Below are 19194 nucleotides of genomic sequence, written 5' to 3'. Positions count from 1 at the left end.
CATGTAAGTACTTTACAGATACATGATGTAGGAGGCAAAACTTTATACAATTATTCTCCGATGCTTTATGAACTTATGTATTATTACAATTTCGTGTAATTTCGATCTCAATACCCTATAATTATATTCAAAAGATAAACTTCACAATTACATCAAATTATTCTCCCAAATGTGACTAAAGCTCTATCGACATTCGTAATAATTAGGATGAATTTTGCTTATTGGCAATGAATTTTGGCTTTAAAATTGAGTTTGTATTAAACACCCAAAAATGAAAAGCGAATAGAGAATCTCTATAGAACACAGAGCTGAGGCTTTTGCTGCGCCGACGGCGTTCGGTGACTTCAACTATTGGTTTGATTAGAGTATGGATGAATAAAAGCTGAGTTCATCTCCCATATAGTGATCGATTTCGCAGTCACGCGAGCATTGGTAGCATTATTGAAGAGGAATACTTTCGCGGCATCCCAAATTGCCTTGGTTGGATACAGACGCGACGTAATGCATGTCCTCCCCTCTTGAGCAAAGCTCTCTACAATGGAATGATCCACCTGCATGCAATGAACTTGAAAAATAAGCATATATATACTCTCTTTTTTTTGTCGAGAGGCAAATCAAGTGCGAAAAATGTCAAGCTAACATCAAGACTATGGAACCTCAAAAGTTTTTGAGAGACATTACCACTATATTATTTTAGATTTTTCGAGGAAAAATATTGAGGAGAACCAAAGTTTAAGGTGAGATTAGTTTATTGGGGAGTTCACATATATCGTCTTCTCACATATATAGTTCCTTATAATGTTCTCTCACATAGAGAAAATGACTGGGATGAGCAAAAAGTTGATATGCACGAGAAGGCTAATCTAATAACTTAAGCTTTTGAAATTGGAAAGTTCTGACGTACGTGTGTGTTAGGTCCATGTATAAGAGCATGAAATACTAAAAAAATTGGATATATGTAGCGCGCTAAACACATTCTTGACATGGTTCAAACTTACCAATATCCTCACTGACAAGCTTTCCCCATCGAGCATCGGAACCGAGCTCCCGTACACTCTCTTGACAATGTCATTCGCCAAGGACGATCTGCGTTACGCAACCACATCACAAATCATAATTAAGATCTCCATTATTACAAATTCTAATAACAAAGCTAATTTTACTATTGACAGATATATCTAATAAAACTTGTCACTTATTATTTTTTGTATTTGATCATATTCTATAAAGCTGTTTAATTTGTTCATAATAAAAATGGCTCTGCTAATAATCTTGTTGTTGAAAAGAGATAAAGGGTATAGAAGCCTCGATTGCCTTAGCTCATCCTGACAGAAAAAAGTACGAAGCCCGCCGTCCACCTTTCTTGCCACGTAGAAATAAACTGCAGTTTGCTCGGTTAGATTCTTATCAGCCAACACGAGCAGCCCAAACGGCCCCAGTGCCCCTTGCCCAGCGGCTCCTCCGCTCGTGCTGCAGTTGTACTCAACGTCGGCCTCGACTGTGCTAGTCAATGCTGAAGGGTCTATCTCAAACTCAACCAGTATATCCAACTGCACACATTAGGATGTGAGTTTTGTTCAGTCAAAATATCAAAGTGAAAGATTCATCAAACCTAATTGCTATTCATTCAGCAGTTGATCTTGACCAAATTCAATAAATGTAACTTATGCTTAGTAAAAGTTGTAATTGAAATCGTCTGACTAATTAATTAACCTGTGAGGCTTTGTTGACATGTAAGGGGATTACTGATCCAGGGCTGATGCTGATGCTGCTGAAGTTCGTGCTACCACATCGAAGGCTATTTACCTCATCCACGGGCCATTGGAGAAGATTCATTCCTGTTTTCGCATCGTAGAGAACCGTTCTTGGAATGGTCTGTGATGTAAATTCATTTTAAATGTGTAAATTCGACAACAAGATGAGAGCATTGTTGTGACAAGAGCAAAAAGAAACAAAATGAAAGTAGTTTAGATGAGTTGACTAGTTCATTTCGCAGACTAGGAAACAAACATAAAGAATCATTTGAAAACCAAAAAAAAAGGGACATACAAATCTTTCTTTTCTAATCCAACTTTATATTCTAATCCAACTTTATAGTGTCTGTTGTTCATTCGGATTCATAACGGTAACACATAAAATGAAAAATAGACAAAGTCATTGTTCTAGCTCCTGATGCTAATCATTTAGATTCTAGTGGTAAAATATAGGTCCATAAGATATAGTTGTCCTCCTTGTGGTGACCTTGGGTTTCATGTTAAGGAGGTTATTAAAATTCAAAGGAAAAAGCCTAAAGCATTATTATACAAATCCAAAGCACCATTTTGGTGCCATGCAACAAGTGCATGCATGACACAGTAAAACAGCAAATAAATACCGTCACACTATAACATAAATGTTTTAGACAATGCTTTTTAGACGACGCTCTATTTTAGCAGCTTTAATATTTGGCATGTGTCGACATCATGATTAAATATCCCCAATAAATATATTTTTTATTAAATACTGATAAAATTTTTTTGACGCTATTTTAAAATGTCAGTATATTTATCTGGGCATATTTAATTAACGATTTTTCGCTTTATACTTTTACAAGCATCGGAGTTATTCTTACTGACGTTTTAAAACGTCACTAATTATTATTTAAAATGTTCTTAAGTGCAAGATTTGTTACAATAATGACATAGTTAAACAGCAAATGCAGATCACCACCTAAGCTTCAACCAGCCAAACCAGAATAAATTTCTTTCACGAAAAGCCTAGACCTCAAATCTAAATATCAGAATACATAAATTACTTTCATGAACAAATTAAAGTCCAAGAAGCGAGCATAAAAATCAGAAAAAATAACTTACACGAAAAGTCCAAAACACGATGGCACAAAGTCATATGTACGTAGCACTCATTTTAAAACTCTACTATATACTACTATTTTTCCTTTCCTTTTTCTATTTTTTTTTTTTCCCCCCTTAACTTCCGACACGAAGCAGTCCAAATCAACCACGACGGCCAACAAATCTTCAAAGAAAACCACTGCTGCTGCTGTCGTAATTAAACCTAAAATCATGATCAAATTTTACTTTGTATCCTTAAATTAGTTTCCGGTCGTTGGTAAACTCGTGACTAATCAACAACCAATCGCAATCCTCAATGACACGTGGCTGCAGCTTACGTGGTTGGTGAGCTCGTGATTTCATTGCCGTGACAAATTTAAGATCTCGTTGACAAGTTGTTGGCGATTTGGCGAAGCTTCTCCGCCAATAACTTCACGTTACGAACTTTTGACCATCTAAGTTTATTAGTTTTAGGATAATAATATAATATAAATATAGTAGTAATATTAATTAATAATAGTAATTAGCATTTCTGATTAATTACATTTCGAGAAGCTGTACCAAATGATCATCAACAACTTTATTAGAGAGATCCCGATAAGAAGGACCGGTGCGAATTATTGGTTTATAACTTTTGCAAATACTAAAGCAATTGCGCTTGTTTGGATTATTTGAAGGATTTTAATTTTTTATTTTTTTTAAAAAATAACTTGACAGCCGAATATGGTCTACATTATAAACATTAGATCATTTCGAATATAGTGTGTCATTTTTTAGAAAAAAATTCACACAATAATATATGAAGATACCAAAAAAGAATTATAACTTTTGTTCTTTTAGAATTAGAACGTTAACCAAAAAAAAAGGATTTTATCACATTTTTTTGATAATTATATCAAATTTTTTAGTTTTAGCCACTGTGGAACTATCCCAAAAACACTTGCTGATAGGAAGGGGGTACCCATCGCAATTAAGAGCTCAGCCACAGCGCTCGCGGGCTTCGATCTGACTCAACCAATTTGAATATTGAGTCTATTGTTGGGTCTCTTGCCGTTAGGTCTATTGTGAACCGCACCTCCACTTAACTTATTAGGCTAACCCAACTCAGCTTGTTAGTCTTGTAGGTCTATTGTCACAGAACAAAATGTTGGACCTATTTTAACCCAATAATAAATAGTCAACAATCAGTTTGTAGCTAGCAACTAAATCAGACTTAATTAACTACTACTAATTAACTAATTGGGCCATTAAATTTAGCAAGTACTTCAAATTTTAAAAAAAAATCGTAAGTTAAAATAGCACAAAAAAAAAAGGGTTAAAGTTAAGGATATCTTTTAGAAGCGTCTATAGTTGAGGGTGTCTCCACGCGCTCACCTTATTTACTAATAAGAAAAAGCCAAATACGAAACAGGAGTTGCATGGCATGGATGTACCTGTACGGACGCCCACCCTTTGAGCAGATCCGTCTCCTCACTGTCCGTCTCACCGCTCCAACCCCACAAAACCCTCCGCTTCTTCACGGGATCGTAGAACGTCTTCGACGCGTAGTACTTGCCGTAGTCGTACCGTAGCCCGATCCCAACGTCCGACCCTTCGTCGTCCGGCGTCCACGTGTCCCCCTCCGATTCGTACGTCCCGATCGCGTAGTAGTCGTGCTTATCATCGTCCAAGCTCGCCTTCAGCACGTGCTTCACCCCCGGACCCGGTTCGGTCGACGTGTCGAGCCCCTCCCCCGACCCGGTCGAGACCGGGTAAAAGTCCACGCACTCCCACATCCCGGTCCGGTTCACCACGTGGAGCGGCCGGGGTGACAGCTCGTAGTTCACGAAGTCCCGGGTCTTGTAGACCATGGCGAACCCGTCGTGCTCCCGGTTCTTCGACCCGATCGTGACGCGCCACGCCGAGTCCGACTCGACGAACCACGCCGTGGACGGGTCGCGGAAGTCCTTGAGCCCGACCCCGGGCGGGGGAAGCAGTACCGGGTTCGAGTCCGACTTGACCCAGTTTCGCAAAAGGGCATCGTCCGGGTCGGCGGGCTCGGCCAGGTTCTGGACCTGGACCGTGTCGTTGGTGGACCCGGTGTACAGCATTATAATGCGGCCGTCGGGGAGGATCGTGGCGGACCCGGTCCAAACGCCGTTGATGTCGTACCAGTGGTCCGGGACCATGGCCAGGTCCAGGTACTCCCACCGGATCAGGTCGCGTGACACCGCGTGCCCCCACGTGATGTTCCCCCACACGGCCGAGTCCGGGTTATACTGGTAGAACAAATGGTACCACCCCTTGTAGTGCAATGGCCCTGTTAATTATGTCATAATTAACGGAATAAGTTTATAATGTTCTTATTTTACTATAGTGTATTTTAAAATTTTGATTTTATACTTTAAACTTATATCTCTTTTGATTTTCAAAACACTTGAAAATTTTGTTTGGTAAAATTTCATAGTTTTTATTAAAAACGTAAAAAAGATAAAGATTGCACCCCTAGTCCTTGAAGTGTAAGTTAAGTTTCCTTTGGGCCTTCAAACTTTCTAGTTCAAAATCAAAGATCTTAAATTTTTAATAAGGTCGCATTTTAGTCCCCAAACTGTCCTCACCTTCAAAAAAAAAAAATTGTTTATTTAGACCTAGAACATCTTTTTTTCATATATTATAAATTCTGCTTATTCTTCATTCAACCAATGCTTTTAATCTTATAGTCTAAAATTTAAACAAAGAAAATATTGTTACTGAACGAATAACAAAATTTAAATATGTGACAAGATAAAAGGATCAAAAAATACATAATACATGAATATAATTAACGATGCACAGGATGTAAACAATATATAGTTTGTCCTCAACGGAAAATATGCATAAGGACTAAATGAAATTCTTTTAAGAGTATGGAAGATCAAACCTTGAAGTCGATAGTTTGAGGACCAACACGAAACCTGGCTCAAAGTTCGACGGCTACCGGTGCAATTTATCCAAAAATTTAATAAAATATTACATAAAATAACAACATACTTTTCTAGATTCTTAATATTTTATGGAAACATACAGATTCTACTTAATTCTAACACGAAGGTATCAATATAAGCACATCATAATATTGACTACTAAAAATAAAATTGTTCAAAATGTAAACATTTACTGTAAAATGCAGCATAGTTCAAAATTTAAAACAAAATAATTACCATCAGGATCTGATGAAGTGAAGCGAAGAGAAGCCGAATCACGCCGAAGAGGAAGTAAAAAATGGCAAAAAAAAAAGTAAAATAAATCAGTAAATATATATATATATATATATGAGATTTATTTTAACAAAAAAAATGGGTTAAATTTAATTCGGAAAGATCAGGACCGTTCATCCAGTTCTTCTGCGGCTGGAAGTGGTAGGCCGTGCGCTGCCACAGGAGCATGCGGTTGGTCCACGGAAACTGCGTCCCGGAGGAGCCGAGGATTGGCCCCGTGGACTTCTCCGACACGCCCTGCGCCGGTCCACGGGACACGGCGGCGGCGGCCCACGACCCACGAACCGGTGGGCCCACATGCGCCGTAGTCCCGGTCCACGGGCTCAGCGCGGCGAGGAGCAGCAAAAGCGCGGCCGAGGAGATCGCGAGGGGGAGCAGCGTCAACGGTCGAGCACTGCTGCGCCTCCGCTGGGGAGGCGGGAGAGGGAGCGGCGCGTAGGTGCACCGGACGAGATCATCTGGGCCATCCATTTCTCCGTGGACCGGTGATGGGAGTTAAATATGCACCCGAAGTAGTTGACTCAGGAGGAGGGGAACGTGCGCGCTAATTAATTAAATGGAGTTTATCTTCTCTTTTTTCTCTCTCTAATGGGAAGTGTGTTGTTAATGTTTATGAATTGGAACGAGAGGATTACATAAATATATATATACACATATATGTATGAGGAGAGGAGTTCACGATGGTGCAATGGCGTAGCTCGATATAGCACATAGAATTATATGCATATATATAAGAGAGAGCGACAGAGACAGAGAAAGAGAGAGATGGAGTTATGTAATTTTGGTTAATTGTTTATGGGTTTTCAGACAATTATATTTTTGTACAGCTTTATATATGTACAGAAAAATACTGTACACAAAATGAGTTTATTGCATTCATCTCGAGCGTGGTCGTCTCGATCGAGCGTGGAGGGCGCATCTGAATTGTTGACTACATTCCCTTGTTGGTGGGTGGCGGAATTAATCACCGTATTGATAGGATTTTCTCATGGATAATTAGTTCCGTGGACAGATTCGTAAGTAAGATGTGCATGAGCACTTATTCCGTGTAGTCAATGAGGAAATTAACTTTAATTTATTTGTGCGTGCATCAGAATACAACTGGAGTTTCTCCCTAACTATTTTGACTAATATTTAATGATTTTTTTGCGCATTATTAATGTAATGCCATGTGTGTTAAAAGCTACCATACAAAATCATATTTTTCTGTTTTTATGACAGAAAATTTTAATTATGAAACTTTGTTAAGCTAATATAGCTATATCCCCATTAGGTTCAAAGAAATGCCACATGTGATACTAAGGTTATGTCTTCAAAATGAGAGAGCAATGATAACTAAAATGAACTGAATAATGCTAGTTATTAATGTTTACATGTAAGGTGTATGTAAATGACTAAAATACGTACTTGAGTGAAAGTACATACAAACTTAAGTTATAATATTAGTATGTTTTAGGGGTTCACACATATATTTTTGCTCTCCCTAGCTACCTTCAAAGCTCGATCCATCGCTCATTTCCTTATTTGAAATGATATTGTTGAAAGTTAACTGCATGCTTTAATTAGCACTATTGAATGGATTGTTTCAACCGAAAAATAAAAAGGTAAAAGTATGTATTGGAACCAAGGAAATTATACAAATTAATTAAGCTTAAAGTTGAACACTTATATGCTACTTTTATATTGAAGTAAATAATGCATCAATTATTGTGAACTAATTAATAGAGGTAATATTGTTTACCTTAACTAGTTGGATGATGAGTAAGGCCCTAGCTTTTAATTTTTATAACCTCATTTTCTTTTTTCTAATATTATCATGATACCTCTTCATTGCAAGTGAAAACACTATGAGCTTTATATTGAAGATTTTCTCATACAAGCATTCTTAGCTACCACACACTAATCTATTGGTTATTTTGTTGAGTGTTATTCTATCTATTGCTTCTCTCGAGCCTCCATCGTTACGTGCTATTATTTGAGAAAGATGATAAAGACAAACATGCAAAAAGAGAAGGGTTTGTCCCCTTTTGATTAATTTCCTCATGTAGTTATACTAGTTTTATACATTTATTAATTGCTTTGACAGACAGATGTATTGAACGTACATGGTCACTACTTACGACCTGAATTTTGACCTATGAGTGGAGCTTTTTAATTTCAGATCATGCTACCTACATAAGTTAGGTTACGTCTAGTGCGTATTATTTTTGGTTCATTTGGAAAGTGCTTTTTTGTCACCCTTTAATTATGTAGAAGCCCTTCAAAAGTTATTAGCATAAACAATTCCTCTTAAAGTTTAAAGAGATTACCAAAATTATTCATACCGCTAACGTTTCATGCAAAATACCGATAAATCCCATTTTACTCCTATGTTTAATTATCAGCAATGCCATTTTTATTAATATAAAGATAAATTAAATTGAAGCAAAAGTTACCAGTTATATGATATTTAGCTATAGTGAGGAGTAAATAGGTCATTTCATATTCTAATTCTAATAAAAGTGTAATGGGGATTGAGGGAAAGGATCGATATTATAACTTATGAATTTACAGATGTAATATTAATATTGATAAATTTGAAAGAATATATGTGATATTTGCTAAGTACTTATGAGGGTACGCGAATTAAATTGCCCCTACTCACCGACCGTCCCTAAAGCAAATGGCAAAGGGCTTGATGGTTGGTACCCGAGGTCCCAAGTTCGAATCCTAGTTGATTCACATTTTCAGCTAAGTTTATTTCTAAATGAAATAGATGAAACGCGTAGTGTGCTACACTGCCACCTATCTCTCAAAAAAAAAAAATGGTCCCTACTCTTTTTGATGATCTTTACTACACTACTGCAGGACCAGTGCCTTATTTTACTTCATTTTGGGTTGAGTAATGGTTTTCATATCCTATCCGTATGGGTTTTTTTTAATATATTTATGCATGTATGTGGTTTTGATTCTCCTGTTTCCCTGTAAAATATTGACAATGGATTTTGTACTTAGCTGCTTATGGAAGCTTATTAATTTGATTAATTTAGTTAGGTGGTGCGTGGTCTTCTGAAAAAATTTTAAGAAAATACTTTTTTGGGTAGAAAAATATTTTTAATCTATTTAGTTCTCAGGAAAAGTCTTTCTGAAAAAAAAAATTTCTAGATTTCATTAAAAAATGTATTTTCGTTTTCCCTTTTTTTATCCAAAAAAAAAGCTTGAGAAAAGGTATTTTTCATGAAATTCATTTTCTAGAAAATAGTTTTTCACGCTTTTCCGAATAGCTAAACACACTTAGGGTCTGTTTGTTCCTCTAAAAAGTTGGAAAAAAAAATTCAAGAACAAAATTTTTCATGAAAGACCTCTTTTTTAGTTTTTCTCCCGTTTGGTTTCAAGAAAAAATAGATTTTTCAAATTTTATAAAAATTACTATTTTCATTTTTTAGATTTTTTTAGAAAAATAAAAATGTAATTTTCTATAAAATATGAAAAAGTCTTTTCAAAAAAAGTAATTTTTCTTGACACCAAACAGAAAAAAAAAACTTTTAAAAAATATTCTATTAAATTTTTTTTCACGAATTTCTTTTTTCACACTTTTCTGAAGAACCAGGTATCCTGTTTTAATTATAGGTCCTTTTGGTTCAACGTAAAATCATGAAAATTAATTTTCTATGAAAAAAATTTTCGGTAGAAAAAAAGTTTTATGTTTTGTAGTATTTGATTTGTAAGAAAAAAAAATAGTTTTCTATCAATATTTATTTAGTTGAAAGAAAAAAATCATATTTGTTTGATTCAATGAAAAAAATTTTACATAGCTTGAGTTTTTATTTTTCGCCCAAAAATTAATGGCGAAAAACAAAAACTTCAATTTTTCCTTAAATCTATGAAAATATTTTTAAGTCGAACAAAACAAACAAAAAAATATCTTTCGGTAAGGAAATAAATTTTCAGTTCGTTTTACGCGAAACCAGACAAGTACCCCTTAGACTTTTCGTTACATGCATGAAAACGAACATAATTATGTCTTAATCAAGACAAGCTGTATTGACACGGCATCATGCTTTTAAAGACGAACCAAACTCTACTTAAATCCACATCTTTTCTACAAATACTAGTCAAACACACCGACCGTCCCTAGCGTAATTGACAAAGGGCTTGATGGTTGGTACTCGAAATCCTAAGTACGAATCTTAGTTGATTCACATTTCTAGTTAAGTTTATTTCTAATGAAATAAACGAAACTAGTAGCATACTACCTATCTCTTAAAAAAAATCAAACAATACTAGTCAAACACTACGGGGTATGCAATTCCATATCGTTTCTTAGAAAATGTTTATGCATCTTTGAAACATGCACCACTTAAATCCATATCTTCTTCCACAAATACTAGTCAAAAACTATGTGGCATGCATGCAATTCCATGTATGTTGTTTTCTTGGAAAATATTTATGTATGTTTGAAACAAGCAATAATTTTTCTTCACCAAAAAGGAGGATACGAAAAGGGTTGAGAGCGACTCCTCTTTAATTCTGGAGAAATCGTGTTCGGATTGGTTGAAGAGTGATTTAAGAGGCCCAGAAATAATAACGAGACGTGGAGAACTCTCTTCCATTCTCCTGTAGCATTGGATAAGCTTTTAAGGATAAGAGATCAGATGAGACCTGCAGGCAAAACGGTGGCCTTGTCGGTATCTAACTCCCTTCGCCATGTCTTCGCACGTGCATTTATTAAGGGTCTTGGTTAGATGTAACTACAAATGAAGTATAGTTAAAAATACAGCAGTTGTAATTATATATATTCTGTTTGGTTGGATGTAATATAGAGCGCTAGCTATAACTACAAATAAGTTATTTGGTTGTAGTTATAACCGATTGTCCCTAGAATAAGTGGCAAAGGGTTTGGTGGTTGGTACCCGTGACTCAAGTTCGAATCCTAGTTGATTCACATTTCCAGCTAAGTTTATTTCTAAATAAAATAAACGAAGCGGGTAGCCTTTCTCTCAAAAAAAAAAAAAAAAAAATTATTTCGTTGTATGCAGTTGAGTAATTTTTATTACTTTTTAAAAAATAATTAAAAAAATAAGCTTATCTTTTGCTTAAAGTCACTCTCTCCAACTACTACAGTTAGAACTGCGGCCAATTTGGCCGTAGTTCCAATTGTTGCAACTTGCAATTTTTACTACAACAGTTTGAATTAAATACATCAAATCAAACACTAAATATGTATTTGCATACAATTGTAATTACATACAACTAAACGGCCCCTAATTATCGATATGATATAATCAATTTAAGAAAAAAAAAAACTACTTGAAAATTGATATTTGCATGTGCTCGGACAATAATAGATATTGATTTGGCATTATTTATATATTCTCGAATCTATTTCTTGAGTTAATCATTTGCAATGCATTATTAAAAGTAGATCGTTCTAAGCCGTTTCTGCTTAAAATATTAAAAAACAAGCGGTATCATTTACGACCAGTATAATTAGTAACATAGATACGACATCAAATGGATTTTGTGCTTAAGTTGGAAGTTCGATTGATGTAATAGATTGGAAAAGGACTAGCTAGGAATAATATTCTTATAGAAGATGTCAATGGGCAAGTTACCTACGGGGCTTTCATTTTTTCCAAGTCAAGTTACTTACAAGTTAATGCTACTAGCTATGTTAAAAATATATATATATAGCTTGACAGAATTACTATCGATAGTAAACGGCTCGATTTACTATCAATTTAATTTTGATGATAGAGTTTCTAGATCGATAGTCGGCATTATTGAACATAATCTAGGCCATTTAATTTTTTTTGCAAATTAAATTTCATGTATTTTTGACATCACTAACCAAATAATTAATAGATCACAAAATTTATAATTTTAATGGCCGATATAGTGTGTTTGCTTATTTAACGGTATAGAAGATTCCAAATCAACTAAATTTTTATTATAAAATTATTTAAATTATTTAAAATAAGATCTAAACCGTAGATCTTAAATACAAAAATTGCATCATCACTTTTTGAAGGAAATTTATTTTTAGACATTTATTTTTTATTCACTTATTGGACAAGAGAATAATATCGAAAAAGCGTAAAATTTGATTTCCAGATAGTTTAAATGGTTCGGATCATGCTTAACGGTGCCGATCGTTAATTTGGAAGCTTTATCATAAAAAAACAAATCAATAATAAATCAAACCGCTCACTATCGATAGTATTAGTAAAACTCTATATATAGGACTAGGCTAGAATATTATTAATATCATCAAGTCATTGATGCTATTTGGTTTCTAGCCCTTGGATATATGAAGGGACATGCGGTTAGGATGATAGTAATTCCCTAGGGTTGAATAGATGGTTAGTTGAATAGTATAATCTAACAGATAAAAATAATCAACGGAGTAAATCTAACAACGAAAAACTTGATAGCACAAGTGCTTGGTACTATTGATAGTATAGTAGCCGTACTCTATGCATATATAGAGAAAGAGAGTTGGATTACTATATTCTTATGAGTACAGACCTTTTTACACTCATAAGTTTTTGATCGTTAGATCTACCCCTTTGACTAGTTTCACCTGTTAGCTCATATTATTCAATCAACCACCCACTCAACGGTAATTAGAGACCACTATTATTCTAACCGCATATCCTTTCATCCAACAGTTAAAAACTTATAAGTACAAAAAAATTTATACTAATAATAGTATAGAAGTTCTAGCCTATATATATTTTAATGATCCCTAATTATCGTATGACTAGGCTTTACTATATTAAATAACGTAAGAACTTTTAAAGTTAAAAACATATCAATGCTCCCAGATTAGCCTATAATTAGATTTTACTTTATTAAGAAAAGAACGTTGTGAAAAGCCTGAAGGGAAAGACTTTCCTAAATGAAAACTTCAAAAAACTCCCCTGTGATTTCGCACTTTTTCATTTTAGTATCATGTGGTTTAAAATGTATCAAGTTAGTGGTTTCACACTTTTTCACTTTAATACCTAGTGATTTAAAATGTATCAAGTTAGTACCCTGTGGTTTTATTTTTGTATCAAGTTAGTATCATGTGATTTTATTTTTTTTTTAATAAAATATTAAACCACATGGTACTAAAGTGAGAAAGTGCAAAACCACATGGTACTAACTTGATACACTTTAAACCACAGAGTACTAAAGTGAGAAAATACGAAACCACATGGTACTAACTTGATATACTTTAAACCACATGATACTAAAGTGAGAAAGAGTGAAACCACAAAGGGGGTATCTGAAGTTTTCCCAAAAAAATTATTAGTTCATAACTGCAATTGGAAATTAATACTAAATTAGATTAAAAACAAGTGGTTGGAAAAATAAAGTAAAAATGAACAGAGTTTACTTGAACTATCACTAATTTTGAAACAACTCACTGAAATTTAAAAGTTTTCATTTTAACCTAATTTTTTATCCATTTGATTTTAACTATTTTGATAACCCTTTTATTTTAAAATTCGAGAGCACCATTTGTTCGAATTGAGTTGTAATCATGTAAGTTACTTGAAATACTCTAATCAAGTTCAAACAGTGTACATACCTGACTTTTATACCAAAAAAGTTATCAAATGAATTAAAAAGTTAGATGGAAAAATTATATTTTGAAAGGTTGTATTGTCGCTGAGATAAGTTTCATACATTTACAAATAAATAACTTTATATAGAGACCAGTTTAATTATACGAGCATTAAATGCTAACAAAAAATTAAGAAAATTAGGCCCAAGAATTATGGAAGCCCCATAAGACCAAGTAATGGGTTTTCATGAGCTTGTATAGGTTTTGGGCCCACTTTCGCGTGCACAATTTTAGTCCATATTACCAACGTACTAAAATACGGATTGACCCAGCCGGTTGGACCGTGACCCAGTGCCCAAACCGGTTCGGTTCAACCCATAAAATCGGATTGATTTAAATCTCATTTTGACACATTTAGACCAGTGATTCAACCGGTGAACCGACCTAGTTTTAGAAGAACTGGCTGAGTTTTTTTTTCATATTTCAATAATTAAATAAATATATGTTCTAATCTAACCATCCAAATACTATTTATTTTATTCTTAAAAACAATCTAATTTTTATACAAATACAAAGTTGATATAGTTCCTACTTATAACTGTACTTGTATCTATTTCTGAAATAAGCAGTTCTTAGTTATATCCGAACCAAACACAGCCTTAGACTCGACTGATGAGGCTCATGCCCACATTTGGCTCAACCCAGGTGATATTTGGACTTTAATGGACCGCGCATGGGTTAGACCAAAATTTGAAAACAAAAACACGACTCGTCACGTGGTAAGAAGGAAATATATATATATATATATATATATATATATATATATTCAATTTTTTTTCCATAAATAATAATACATCGTGAAAAACGTACTAATTTTGTTAATATATATTTTCCCTCTAAATCGATTTAGAATCAAAAAAATCGCTAGATACAGGACTTTTTTTTTTTTTTTTTGAGCAAGAGAGAAAAAAGTAACATCGCTTAGTTTTTTTTTAAAAAATAAATTTAACTGAAAATGCAAATCAACTAAAATTCAAACTTAAAATCTCGGATATCAATTATTAAATCATTTTCCACTTACATTTAGGACGGCCAGTATATTAAATCCTTTTCCACTTAAAGAGAAAGAAGGGGAAAAACAAAATAAAATGAGATGAAAAAATAATTTTTTTGATGTACGTGTTGTTTGGTACAAAAAAAAAAAAAGAAAGAGAAAAATAAGCTTTGAAGCTTTTTTTTTTTTCTTCGAGCCTTTATTTTCCCTCTCAACAACTCACTATTTTTTCCCTTTGAATCTCCTCAAACATGTTTTATAGTGACTAGTGAGATAAAATCATCTTGTTAGTTTCTTTTTTTTTTCTTCCTTTGAATACATGAAAAAATAAAAAATAAAAAACGACAACGTAATCACTCAGCTAGCTTATAAATCCGAAAAATCAGTAACCATGCAACAAATTCAATCTTAAAAAAAAATTAGGAAGAGCATCGAAGTAGTTGATTAAATTCTATTAATTCCATTTTCTATTGGCATAGAATTATTCTCCAGCACGTTCTCCTCTCATCCTCATAATATATTTTCATTCAATAAATAGACATGGTAACGTTACTTTCATGTAGGTAATCAACATTGCCAAAACAATTAATTTATGTTATTGTCGTAATAAGATATTTTAAATTGTGCTAAGATACACGTATGCTTTGACAATATCTGAACTAGCTACCTAGATTTGGTATATTAATTTCGCTCTCATGTTAAGCTAGATGGGCAAGCAACTTTATATTGATTATTATATTTGGATAGCTTAATAATCAAGGAATAATAAGGTATCCTAAGTTTCTCTCAAAAAAAATAAGGTATCCTAAGTTATCCTACCTAAATGTAGCTTCAAAACGTGTCATATATATATATATATATATAGAGAGAGAGAGAGAGAGAGAGAGAGAGAGAGAGTGTGTGGGAATACTATATTCTTATATGTATCATGGTCTTTACACTCATAAATCGTTTTTTATGATAAAGGTTTCGAATTAACGATCCATACCGTTAAACATTATTTTGAACATTTGAAATTTTTAAAAATCAAATTTAATAATTTTTCAACAGCATTACCTTATAATCAAAAGATCTAAAAATTAATAATTTTTAATGACCGGTATGGAATAGTTGCTAATTTAATCGTGTAAAAAAATTAAAATCGGTTGAATTTTTAATAAAAAATTTTATTCACTATCTAGATAAAGATGAATAACTCCAATCTTAAAATAAAGAATCAAATCCTCCAATTTTAAGAGGGCATTCGATTTTGATCTTTCATTTTATATCTACTTAATGCACTTTATTATAATTTTAAAAGATTATAAAATTTAATTTCTAGAGATTTTAAATTTGCTGGATCATGTTTAACAATATAGATCATTGATTCCGAAACTCTACAATTAAAAACAACTTATAAGTACGAAAGACTCTATACTCATAAGAATATAATAGTCCAACTCACACTCTCTCTACATATATAGTTACTATACTTTTAAGAGGACAGGGGCCTTCCTCTTATCAAGTAATTTTTTATGATAAAGATTTCGAATCAACAACCAGTCCGTTAAAATTTATATAATGTATTTGAAGTATCGTCTGAAAATCAAATTTTATGATTTTTTAAAATTATTTATTTAGTGATCAAAGAGTTGTAAAATAGTTAACTTTTTACAGCCTGTATGAGTTGTTTGTTCATTTATTGATATATACAAAGCAACTGAAACGGCTTAAATTTTTAATAAAAAAATGTTTCTACTATCTATATAATATAATTATGATTTTGATCTTCAATTGAAAAAGTTTAATTTTTATTTTCACAAGATTATACGTTTTTGACCTTTCATTGTTTTCGACTCTTTGATAGATTTAATAATAATTTTTAAAAACTATAAAATTTAGTTTAAAATTTTTTTAAATAGTCTAAACCAATTTTAACAATGTTAATTATCAATTTGGAGTTTTAGTCACGGACAACGACTCCATAGGATAATGGTCTCCATCTTCTTAGGAGGATGGTAGTTGGACTATTTATATATATATGCCCAATAGTTTATATTAACATATTAACACTATTAATTATAAATTAACACTATTAAATTTTCAGAATAATATTGGACAATTCTATATCCCCTCAAAATATGATATAAATAGTGTGCATTTGAGTGTGAAAAGTTCAAAAAACAAAATCGTTAAGTATTTCTTATTCCTTTTTTTTTCCCTACACACTCTATATAATAATCATATTACGTTTACACTACTATACCTTATACAATAGATGCAATTGGTGCAAAATATAGAGATATATTTATTTGCTCTCACCACACAAAATGATATATCTATAATAGCTTCAGACCATATTATGCTCATGAACATGATATATTCATATGAATCAATCCTTTAGAGAGCTAGCATGGACAAAGCATTGAGCATCTCCTCATTGACTTGAACCATCCTAAGCATCCCCTCGTCGGCGTTCGCCCGATCGTGGAGAAGCCGCAGCGCCCTTCTCCACCGCCCCGCGGCGGGGATGCTGTCGTCGAAGAATATGCGGTTGAGGCGGAAGAGGAAGAGGCGGACGGAGACCGCTATGTCGGCACACGACGACGGAAACTGTGCGAAGAAGGGCAGCTTCAGCGCGAAGGGGCAGAGCAGCGCCGCGAGGAGCTTCCAGTTGCTGTGGCCGCCCCCCGCGAGAAGCTTCAGCTTCGCGACCGCCACCATGTGCACCGCCATCAATATGTATAAAATTTGCTATAGAGATGGAGAAGGAGGGTTTGTTTGTTGTTTCTTTTCCCTCTCACTCCTTAGAGTTGAGGGGAGGAGTGAGAGTGAAAATTGAGATCATGTGATAGAGATGATAGTAGAAGGGAGAGAGTTTGTAAACTTTTGGAGTAAACACAAAGATGCTACTACTATGAGGTGAGCTTGGTGAATTGACAAAATTGGCCTTGTGGAGGGAGAGTACCAGATATTTGCATCTTAACATAAATATATCATATGCTAGTGAAGGTTAAAAATATCTTATGATTACCAACCGTCTCTAAAGTAAGTGGCAAAAAATTTGGTGGTTGGTACTCGAGACTCAAGTTCGAATCCTAATTGATTCACATTTTCAGCTAAGTTTATTGCTAATTTATTTTTAAATAAAATAAACGAAACGTATAGTGTACTACTTATCTCTCAAATATATATATATATATATATATATATATATATATCTTATGATTTGCTGTACATCATTTGGATGATATTGTATTATAGTAAATTTTAAATTCCCTTTGTCCTAAAAGATCTTAAATTTTGTCCTCGTTTCTCTCGCTCTATATTTTCAATAATTGTTTCAAGGGCTTCTTCGTACTTTATTTAATTTTTATTACAAAATGAAAATATGATAATCAATTGATCAATAACCATATTAATGGTGTCAATTAAATTAACGAAATTGAGATGCTGGTTGATATATAGCATTGACTTTTTTATTTTTTAAAACACTAATTTTATTTAATTTGATGTGTTGGAGAATTTTTTTTTGTGTTATTATAGTTGGTTAATTTTAAAATATATTCAGCTAAGTAATAAAAAGCAACTTGTTTTAAAAAAAATATTGGAAGCAGAAAAAAATTTCCAAGTTTTTGTTCTTGTCAAATTAATATTTTAGATGAAAAAATTACAACCAACTTATCACTCACTTGTATACTTTTTTAATCTATAAAATTTTATTTAAAAAAGATAAAACATAAACATGATACCAAACGAGGCTAGTAAATAAAGTTGGCAATGTAAGTGAAATATAAAATTAAATTTTGCGATTAATGTTGCAATTAAGTTAATATTTTTAAATGAAGTAGTTGACAATGTTGCTGTGAAAAAAAAAAAAAAAAAAAACTGGTCCAGTGAAACCGTGAAACGTGTAGCACTAGCACCTCGAGCTCAAGCAGGGCTACTTCCGTAATTTCGCGCATGAGTGGGCTCCACAGAACCGACAACGTGGCACAAAATGATTGGGTGTTTTAATATCCGTACTCGTACACGTGGCCTGAGAGCGATAACTTTAAATCCACGACCCCGCGGACCAATCATTATGCGCCACGTCATAATGATCGTATCGGACCGTTGTTGTTTGTGCCCCTCGGGTGCGAAGCGGATGGGGCCCGTTTCCTCGGCACGGAGCGGATGCGGAGCGGTTTCGTGGAAGCTTCCTGAAGCTATAGTACTCTAACTTTGCGCGATAATGACGTGCGTTAGTGAGCGGGTATCCAATAACAAAACTATTGCGTGGACCTTGGCCCAATGAACCGGACCCTCAATTTTCTTTTTTATTTTTTATAATTTTGAACAAGAAACAGTATTTTATCAAGCACGAAAATTATAAAAAAAAGGTGATCCTTTTATTCGGGATGGGCAATCACATGCCTAGGCCACTAGCACTGTGACCCGTTTGTGTGAAACTACTGTACTAAAATATTTAAAATTAGCTATTTATGAATGTATTAATAATATATAAGGCTCTAATATTCTTTTACATTAACTGAGATAAAATTATTAAGGAGCAAAAAT

General features: G+C 33.6%; 1 protein-coding gene across 1 annotated transcript; it reads right to left on the bottom strand.

Annotated features, from left to right (window-relative positions):
- LOC109707065 (beta-fructofuranosidase 1-like) lies at nucleotides 1-6835 on the bottom strand. Its single transcript, XM_020228131.1, has 7 exons — nucleotides 6178-6835; nucleotides 6011-6019; nucleotides 4265-5130; nucleotides 1714-1875; nucleotides 1315-1550; nucleotides 999-1086; nucleotides 1-551 (listed from the first exon to the last, which is right to left on the bottom strand). Exons 1-7 carry the CDS (start codon nucleotides 6536-6538, stop codon nucleotides 345-347), a joined length of 1929 nt encoding a protein of 642 aa, XP_020083720.1. The 5' UTR covers nucleotides 6539-6835; the 3' UTR covers nucleotides 1-344.

This window comes from Ananas comosus, linkage group 3, assembly GCF_001540865.1.
Source record: "Ananas comosus cultivar F153 linkage group 3, ASM154086v1, whole genome shotgun sequence".
NCBI lineage: Eukaryota > Viridiplantae > Streptophyta > Magnoliopsida > Poales > Bromeliaceae > Ananas > Ananas comosus.
This window is presented reverse-complemented; position numbering and strand designations above follow the sequence as displayed.

Bases quoted from the DNA above. Each gene is read 5' to 3' on its own strand.
- LOC109707065 (XM_020228131.1), bottom strand. From the start codon at position 6,538: ATGGATGGCCCAGATGATCTCGTCCGGTGCACCTACGCGCCGCTCCCT. The intron at 1,551-1,713 runs GTTAATTAATTA...TAATGTGTGCAG, and splicing joins ATGTCAACAAAGCCTCACAG to TTGGATATACTGGTTGAGTT. The intron at 552-998 runs GTAAGTTTGAAC...CATTGCATGCAG, and splicing joins GCTTGTCAGTGAGGATATTG to GTGGATCATTCCATTGTAGA.